Below are 9,933 nucleotides of genomic sequence, written 5' to 3'. Positions count from 1 at the left end.
ACGTATTCACCCATGAAAGCCTCGGTCGTGGAACGGTTCAATCGTACGCTAAAGAACGACATGTGGAAAATGTTTACGCTCAATGGAAACTATAGATGGATCGACGAACTACAGCAGCTCGTTGCAAAGTACAACGCGTGAAAACATCGGACGATCGGTATGTGACCCATCGATGTAACGGCCAAGATTGCGGATAAACTCTTGGCCACCGTGTACAGCAACGTAAAGATTGCAGCCCCGGCGCGATTCACAGTAGGTGACCCGGTACGCGTCAGCAAGTACAAGACGGTCTTCGACAAGGGCTACACGCCAAACTGGACGACCGAGGTATTCAGAATCATTAAGGTGCAGACGACTAATCCCGTGACCTATCTCATCGAGGATTCGCGCGGTGAGCCAATCGCCGGAGGATTCTACAAACACAAATTGCATCGCGTTGCTAATCCGGACATATATCTCATGGAAAAGGTGTTACGCAGGAAAGGTGCCGAGGTTTACGTGAAATGGCTGGGATTCGATGATTCGTACAATTCATGGATACCCCAGAACAATGTAGTTTAGAAATATATTTCGTATTGTAGTGGAATATCTACGACAAAAATATACAATATTATATGAACATTACGAATTGGGATGGAAGATGGCGGATGGTGAGGTGGAAAGTGGAGAATAGTGCTCTTGAAAGAAAAGAGGAAATAGGAGAGATAAGGTGCAAGAGGAAGAAGGAAATGAGAGAAGGAAAAGAGAAAGGACGGAAGGGATAGGAGACATGGAAGAGAGGAAAAGAGAAGTGGAGGAGAGGAGAAAGAACGGAATGAAGTGAGAGGTAACGAGTGGAGCTCAGAAAGAAAGAGAGATCGGGAAGGGAAGGTAAGGGATGTGGAAGAGCACGAGAGAAACGGAAAGGAAAAGTGGAGGAGATAAGAGATGTGGAGGAGAAGAAAGAGAAGAAGAGGAGAGGAGCAAGAATGGAAGAGAGGTAGGGGATTAGAGGAAAGAGAGGTTAGAAGGAAGGAAATGATGACGTAAGAAAGGAGGTGCACAGGGAAGGACGGTAGGTAAAACAGAAAGACAGAGGTAGTAAGAATAAAGCTCGGAAGAGGGCGACAGGAGGTTAGGATCGAGGTTGGAAATCGAATGCATGATCAATGGCTGACACGTGACCGAGGAATTAATAGCGGAGAGGAGAGTGAAAGGAGAGAAAGATATAAAGGTGAAAGGAGAATGGAAGGAGCAGAAAAGATTAGAGAAGAAATGAAGGAGATGATGGGTAGGATGATGAAGATGATGAGAAGGATGATGGTGATGCTGGAAGGGCTGAAGGAAGGAGAAGAAGAAAAAACGGAGCCGGAAAAACGAAAGGAAGAGAGGTTAGAAGGAGCGGAGGGGAGCAGGACAGAAGTGAGGAGTGAGGGAGAAGGGAAGAGCGGAGGGGAAGGGAAGAGGAGACAGAGAGGAAAAGGAGAAGACAAGAAGAAGGATGAGATGAGGAAGAAGGATGAAGATGGAGAAAAGGAGGAAAAGGAAAGGAGAGTAGGAAGAAGGGGAGAAACGAGTGGAGTGGAAAGCGGTGAAGAAGGAGAAGAGACGGAAGAGAAGATAGAGGATGGGGAAGAAGTGGACGAGGGGGAGAAGGAGTGGTGGAAAGAGGTGGAAAAGAGTGAGGAGGAAAGAAGAGAGAGAGAGGAGATAGGGAAGAGGTTAGAGGAAAGAGAGAGGAGAAGGAGAGAGGAAAGGGAGCGGGAAGAGAGAGAGAGGAGAAATAGGGAGGAAATAGAAAGAAGGAAGGGGAGGGTAAATAAGGTATTATGTAGGGGAATAGAGGGAGAGAGTAAAAGAGAGAGGAGGATAACAGTAGAGGAAATGATGGAGGAGTTATTAGGGAGAGAGACGGAGATAGGAGAGGTGGAAGAAAGGAGGGGTAGAGGAAGATGGATAGTGATAGTAGAGATGAGGAGGAGGGGAGATAAGAAAGAGCTGTTGGAGAAAAAAGGGAAAGCATGGAGGAGATGGGGGATAGGAATAGATGAGGATTTAACGATGGAGGAGAGAATAAGGTGGAGGTTACTGGAGAGAGCGAAGGTTGAGAGAGCAAAGAGGAGGGAAGTAAAAATGGAGAACAGGAAGATAGAGATAGAAGGGGTAGAATGGGTATGGGATGTGAAAGAGCAGGAATTGGTGAAGAAGAAATAGGGAAAGAAGGGGAGGAGAAGGGTAAGAAAAGAGGGAGAGGGAGAAGAGGGAAAGGAGAGAGAGAGGAAAGGGGGAAGAAGGGTGAGATTAAATGGAAGATATAATTAGATTATGTTACAGGAAAAGGAAAAGAGGAGAATAAAGGAAAGGAGAAAAAGGAGGACAGAAAGGAGAAGAGAAGAGGGAGACAAGGAAGGAAAGGAGGAGGAAAGAAGAAAAAGGAGGGACTTGTGGAAAAGGAGGAAGAAAAGGACAGAAGGGAGGGAGATAGGTCAGAGATATTGTGAGGTCGCAAAAAGACCAGGTTTAGAGGAATGAGTGATTGTAAGGGGAATGAGGGGAGGGAAAGAGGAAATATGAGTTATGGGGAGATTGTAAACGGAGCAGGATCCGTGATGTATCCTGTAGGGAGACAATGCAATCCTAAGGGAAGCATTTAATAAACATACATACATTATATGAACATTACAAAACCTGTATTTCCTATCTACGCTAAGTACACACACTATTTACAATGGTATCCGATAATGTCCTCATGGTAACGTGTCGTTAGAACCGGCTATACCATAACGCTTATCGTCGTACGGACTTAGAGCGATTTTTGGCTCTGACACAGTGTACACCTCATGCAATTTTGATCTTATGCATGATTGGCGTCGCGTCACTTCCGTATGATCTTTCAGACACCGCGTGTAGTCTTCAAATGTTATCGCTTTCGATACGACATTACTCTTGACACCTTTCGCTTTTTTGGTGTCTTTCCTACCGACCACTCTCACAGCATACATCTTCGCTCTAAGCCCGACGAACTCTGTCATTATCGCACCGTTGTTTTCGTCCTTCATCAAACCGGGTACCTTTTTATTTGCGAGTGGCATTTCATACGCATTATCGACCTCGTAATCGCTCGTATCGAATCTCGCAACATCATGTTTCATTTGCTCGTACACGTCGTCGCACTCGATATGGTAAATTAAACTATCCGTATCCGTGTACATGATTTTGCATTTGTCGCGATAAAAAGGTACCATATACTTGTGATGAAATTCGTACAAACACGTCTTGGATATGTCGACTATGCACATACCCACGTAGATTGGTTTGTTGAATTTCACCTGGAGTTTGCGCAGTTCAATCGCGACCAGGTTTTCCGAAAAGACGCTCCGGCTATGGAAATTTGGTTTAGCGACCACTGCCTCCGCACCGTACCTTCCGTTCCATTTCGTTACAAGCTTTACATCCATATGATTGCGTACATTTTCCATAGTTTTTCCAAATACCGCGTTGTTCATCAATTTGTACAAATTTTTTCGAAATCGTTGGTCGCGCGCATTCGAAATTGTGTATTGAGTTCAATGTACCTACGAAGCCATGCGGATTGCGCGAATTGTAATACGCGATGAATTTTTGTTATTCGCAGACCGTGACGCGTACATTGCTACAGGTTGCGGTAGTGTATCACGTAACGTTCCTTATCATATAACGTTGCGAGCAACTTGTCCTGCCGCTTACCTGGCGGCTTATCGCGCCTCGGACAGAATGGTAGGTCAGTGTGCGCATCGTACAGATGCTGTGGATATTCGAGATCGAGAATGTAACCGGTGGATGAATCAGGAGCGATAGCGTTCACGTTGAAGTCCGAGACGTCGTCGACCCATTGAAAATCTGCATAGGGTAGAGGTTGAGACATTGCCCAACCGCATAAATTATTAACGTCAAAGTACGTCAAGTACGACGATGGTTTCGATGGATCGTACGACTCCATGTATTTATTGTTGGCACGGGCGTACCTGTTTGAACACTGACTTAGGCCACCGCGTATGCCGCGTATGCCGCGTTCTATGAACATGTTACCGGCAATCCGATCGGCAATTAATCTATCGCACTTTAATGTGTCTCGTATAGATCAATACATCGATCGATCTTAATTTATCGCTCTTTATGGCAAGCCGAGCTTGTTTTGACGCCTGTATTGTCGGTTTCGTCCCCGCTTGGCCCGTTCAAACCAATAAGCGGAATCCACGACGGTTTTGCTCGCTAGCATGCGAATCTTCGCTCTCCCCGACGGTATTGTCGGGCACTATCATTTCCGTCGTCTCTAAGAAAAGTCGAGTCAATTCGGAGTAGCGGACCTCGAGTAATCTAGTACAATAAATCACATCAATTTATCTACAATAATTCAGTGAACTCTATTCAATCGCTTTTCCGAGGAAACAACGCCTCTTTCCTAGTTAGTCTCTAAACAGAACATAACCATATCGATATCGGTGAGCAGTTCGAAATTTATACGCGTATGCTTGAGCATCGCGTCCCACGTGAAGCCCGGTAGCGTATAATAATATGCCGCATCGAGACCATAACTCGTGATACAACTGTCGCGAAAATTTTCAAAAATGTCGGCCAATAATACCACGTCGGTTTTCAAATACAAGTCACTGTATTCGCCTAACGTTTGAATGGCGAACCGCTGCCAAATGTTCTCGGCGTGCACGTAATCGCTCTCGGATATCGCGTCACCCGTTAAGGAACTGTAGAATGATTCTCGCGGTGATAAGCGGGTATCTTGTAACTTTTCGACGCAATCCACGTACTCGTACGGGAAGACGCCTTTTAGTGTCAATAGGTCGAAATCCTCAATTGATAAATTAGAGAATTCTGATCGTAAAATTTTGAGTTTGTCTTTGCTGAGAAACGATGCCAATTTATCCAGACTACTACTCAGAAATCGTAACGAATCAATAAAGCGCAATTTTACGTGGTTCCGAAATACTGCATCTGCCTCGTTAACATTTTTGGTAAACGAAATGTACTTTTCTTTTGTAATAGGTAGTAGTTCAATTGTGCCCTTGAAATTACTAGCCAATTCTTTGATTATAAAATGTGAATCGTAGCCGGATAAATTGTGAAATACTATAGGAATAGTATAGGACTCTTTATAATTTAGATTACAATTTGAATGCGCAGGATCTCTGTACTGACCGGTCAGATGGCAATGATCGCGTACTCGCGTCTCGTCTTGCGCGAATGGCTCTTCGCAGATATAACAGTGCGTCGCGCTATGGTATGCTACTTCCTGTTCTCTCGTTAGATTTTCCATAGGCACATTAGCGGTTAGAAGTGCTTTTACGCGAAATGCTAGAGCTTTCAGTTCTTTAACAAACCACGATATACAGTCGGTGCCGCGACGATATCGATACGCGGATAATGAGTTGTCGTATGAACACCGCACGTAGTACGCAGCACTATATGCCTTGTGATGGTGATATGGGTATGTGCCGGATTTTTCCACTCCTCTCTTCTCCAATGCACACTCCAAGTCGGCGTATACGACGAACCGCATCCGCTCCTTCCCGCTGTGGTTGCCGAAACGCAGCCACTTGTCGTCCTCGTTCGGTAAAACGATGGCACAATCGTTTAGTTTTGTGCAGTCTACGGAGTGGGCCTTCAATCTCCCGTTGGAGGAGAAGTAGTGCAGACACCTGCATGAATGAAGAGATCTATTACTTCTGGTCAAAAGACAGCGTATTTATTATAATACAACGTACTTACCGATCGCAAATATATTTTTTACCTCTGTGAAGTTGGCCCCCCTTCTTCAAAATTTGAAAAAAATAAGCACAGTTCTGATTGCCCCCCGAAAAGTTCTAGAGTTCTCAGTCCTTTTTAGAAAGAGTTCTGCCATTTAAAGTAACGAAAACACCATTTGAAACACCGGGGAGGCTAACTTCACGAAACTGAAAATTCAAACGGCTATAACTTTTTTGTTTTTAATTTTAGCGCTTTGAACCTTAAGAATAATTTGTAGAACTCTTTGGGGGGCCCTCAGAACTCTCAATAGAACTCCGGATTTCCAAAAAACACTTTTGGACCCAGAATTTTCAGTGTCAGAACTTTTTGTTTTCGATTTCAGAGCATTGGTTCTTAAGGATAATCGGTAGAACTCTTCGGGGGGCTACCAGAACTCTCAACAGAACTGCGGAATTATTAAAAACATTTTCGACCTGAGGGACTTAGAAATTTTCGAACTTTGAATCTTCAAGTCGCCAGAACTTTTTAGTTTTCGACTTGAGCGCATCAAGTATTATGGATAATCGTTAGAACTCTTCAGGGGGCTACCAGAACTCTCAACAGAACTCCGGAGTTAAAAAAAATTACATATGCAGTTGTGCAAGTAGGCATATTTTTGAAAAGATGTTCTGCGAGGTGTGCTACATTGAAATTCGTGTTTAAGGATGAAATGCTGCGAGTATATGATGTTTTCGAAAATATGGGTATGTCACATAAAATTGTGGCTCTTGCACAATAATCACTTGCGGTGATTTTGCCACGCTTTAATACCTCAATAATAAGTTTTATAAATAGATTTGTTTTATGTAACGTTTCCATTGTGTTTTTGTAATTATTGTGCATACCCATCCCACTTGCTGTTATTTGAAAAATGGAATCAAATGCACAAGTTTCACGTACAACAATTTGTACGCTATTAACTACAGTCGCATTGCACAAACTACCATTCCTCAAAAGTGGAATACCTACAGCTTTATCCACAAAATCCCAATCTGCGCATGGAGTCAAATAATTTATTCGTGGTTTCTGCAATTCGTGATTGTTTGCTGATGTCTCCTTTTTTATTTTACAGCGTCAATTTTCTATCTCATTTAACGAAAATTGTACATCATCTTGCGAATCTTTTGAACATTTTGCAGATTCTTGCGAACTTGAAATATTTTTATTTTCAATTATTTCTGCATTTGAAGCACTGACTGTTAATCGAAGCCTACCGTCAAGATATTTTAGGTGACGTAAAATAAATTTATCAATTCGTATGGGTAATTCGTTTTTAAAAACTCTAGTCTTTAACTGACTGAATTCGGCTTCAACAAAGGATGACGTTGCAATTTTCGAGTCACATTTAAAATACGGTATCATTATGCCCGTCCAGAGGGGTAAATAATGCATGAGATTTTTTATTTTTTTAGCGGCTTCTACATTGTAATATGCATTCACAATATTGCCATTATTTAAATTGTTGGCAATCTCTTGGGCTTGCATAAATACGTTTTCAGCCCAAATTTTCTAATCTCCTGCAATTTTCTCATCATAATCATCATTGTTTTCTTCTTCTTGTTCGTCATTGTCTTGTTCATCTTGTTCAATCATTGTGCCTTTAATAGCATTATTTAGTTTCGCAAGGTGGACTTGGGATTGCAACAAAATATCATTCTCATCTGAGCCTATTTCTTCACTTAGCGCTACGACTAATATTGATTTTATAAAATCATATATTTCATTAAAATTATTCATTTGATAGACTCTTCCTAGGCACCTTAGAAAAAATTGTTTGATTGAGCTTGCTTTGCCTTTTAGGCATTCCCACCTGGCGATCATAGCTATAAAGTGGTTAACATCTAGCCTTATAAAACATAAGGGAATGGTCTCGGTACTATCACGAATAATAATATTATAGCAAATCTGCATATAATGATTTAGATTAATGCAACCTGAAAATGCACGCGCAACTGCAATCAAAATCGCCTTCCCAAAATCGGTTATTACCATTCGTGGTATTGGAGCACCACCTCTAATAATCTCGGAAAAGAAATAATTTATTATCGATGCATCTTGCTTTGCAGATATCATCTGAAAGGCAGGAAAGTTGCCAAAGTTCAAAATGCATACGCATTGGTATAAAAATAAATGGGCTGATGTTTGGCCATTGGGAAGGCTTATTTTCTTTCCTATCCCACCAGTAGCATCTATAGTTAAAAAATAATTTATGTCTTGCTTTTGCGCCCTTTTGTATGTAAGTTGTTGTTCTAAACTCCAATACATGCAATAGAATGGGTCTATTCCTATATTATGGATACTTCCGCAGAATGTGGTATATTTTGCGTTTTGGATGTTTTTAATTGGATCGGTGCTTTGCAATTGCAAACGTCTATCCAATTCAGTTTGTTTTGCTTTACGCAAAATTGTTGCGTCATATAAAATAGGCGGAACATTATCACCAAATTCTATTAATCTACTGGCCTCTTCATTACGCCATACGTTAGCATCTTTATTTGCATCCACTAATTCAGAGGCAATTTTCTTACGCAGCGTAAATTTCAATTGTCTTTTTTTCTTGTGGATAATTTCGTCTGAAAAGCCAGTCAACATACAATTAAAAATCACATCGCTGGCTTTTGCAGGCTTGCTGAATAAAATTCCAGTAAGTTGCGCATCACACTCTTTACATTTACCTTTAAATTTTGCATAACATTTAGCATCGTTATTGATAAATACTTTGGCACGTTTAAAGGTAAATGCGCATGGTAACTTTACTTGTTGCCATATTTTTTCTGCAAAAATGTGCGTCCATTTTCCTGGTTGCAATATCATATACCGTCGTCCCTTATGTCCATATTCCTGATGAATAGGCTTTATCTCAATCCATTTGTGACGCAGCTATCGCTACGCCACGACCGTCGTACACGGCAGCTAACGCTCGCGACGCCTGCGGGCCCGCGAACCGCCATACACAAGGCCCCACCGAGCGCCACTGCCCCACCGAGCACCGCGACCCCCGGACCACGGGTCCGGGGATATATAAGCGCGAGCCGCGAGACCACGGGCACCATTCCTCGGCCAGAGCTCTCCAACTCTGGCCTTCCTAAGCCTGCACGTTGAGCAGCCGATCTGCCTAAGTCTGCACGTTGAGCAGCCACTCCGCCTAAGTCTGCACGCTGAGCAGCATTCCTAAGCCTGCGTGTTGAGCAGCACTCCGTCCGAACCTGCATGTTGAGCAGCGACTCCGCCTAAGTCTGCAGGTTGAGCAGCCCGCCCCCCGCTAAGTCTGAATGTTGAGCAGCACTCCGCCTAAGCCTGCATGTTGAGCAGCCACCCGACCGCCTAGCCGCGACTCCGCATTCTACGCCGATTCCGCACCTCCGTATTCCGCGACTCCGCGGTGTATCCGAATTACCCGCCGATTCCGCGAGTCCGCATATACGCCGATTCCGCACCTTCGCATTCCGCGACTCCACGTTGTATCCGAATTACCCGCCGATTCCGCGACTCCGCATTCCGCGACCCCGCAACAACCTTCGACCCCGTAGCGTTAAGACCGCGTCGACGTAAGTAAGTGTATGCAATAAAGGATAGTATTCTGTTATATCCACACCTCCGGACTTATCAATCAACTACCTCCCTGTCGCCACGGTTCGCCGACCCTTGGACACTCGCGAGCTGTCCGCTCACTCGTGATACGTTAGACATTTCTCTTCGGAAATTATCAATTTAAATTTCTTTTTAGTATCGGAGGAATTAGTGTCATTTAATATTGTTGTATTATACGAAGAATCTTTGGTATCGTTAATATTATCGTTCTTAATAGAAAACGCTTTTAATACAGCGCTGAATATACCCCTTCTATCGTTTTTTAAAATCGTATAAATATGTTTCGGAGTAATATACGAGTCATTAGTTGCAAGGATTTTAGATATTAAAGCGTAGACAGGATGAGATGGCGGTAAAACTTTCCCTTCATTATCTACAGTTTTGTATTCTTCGTTCGTTAGAACATCTCGCAATTTTCCTTCGTCATACATATTGAAAACTTCAAAAAAAAAAAATGAAAAGGAAATGATCACACAAAATGACAAACGGCGAATGCCAATAGCAATCAGTAAGCGTTTATTGAACGTTGCTATTTTAATGTCCGAAAAATAGATAGCAGAAAATAGCAGTAAGAAGAATCAG

General features: G+C 42.8%; 1 protein-coding gene across 1 annotated transcript; it reads right to left on the bottom strand.

The window, feature by feature from the left end:
- Positions 1 to 4,420: 4,420 nt before the first annotated feature.
- LOC113562644 lies at positions 4,421 to 7,340 on the bottom strand. The gene is made up of 2 exons (XM_026972623.1): positions 7,252 to 7,340; positions 4,421 to 5,672 (listed from the first exon to the last, which is right to left on the bottom strand). Exons 1-2 carry the CDS (start codon positions 7,338 to 7,340, stop codon positions 4,421 to 4,423), a joined length of 1,341 nt encoding a protein of 446 aa, XP_026828424.1.
- Positions 7,341 to 9,933: the final 2,593 nt, after the last annotated feature.

The sequence above is a fragment of the Ooceraea biroi genome, chromosome 9 (assembly GCF_003672135.1).
Source record: "Ooceraea biroi isolate clonal line C1 chromosome 9, Obir_v5.4, whole genome shotgun sequence".
Lineage (NCBI taxonomy): Eukaryota > Metazoa > Arthropoda > Insecta > Hymenoptera > Formicidae > Ooceraea > Ooceraea biroi.
The sequence above is the reverse complement of the archived record's forward strand: the minus strand, read 5'-3'. Positions and strand labels throughout refer to the sequence as shown.

Bases quoted from the DNA above. Each gene is read 5' to 3' on its own strand.
- LOC113562644 (XM_026972623.1), bottom strand. From the start codon at position 7,340: ATGAACAAGACAATGACGAACAAGAAGAAGAAAACAATGATGATTATG. The intron at 5,673-7,251 runs GTATTTATGCAA...TCATTCATGCAG, and splicing joins AGAAAATTTGGGCTGAAAAC to GTGTCTGCACTACTTCTCCT.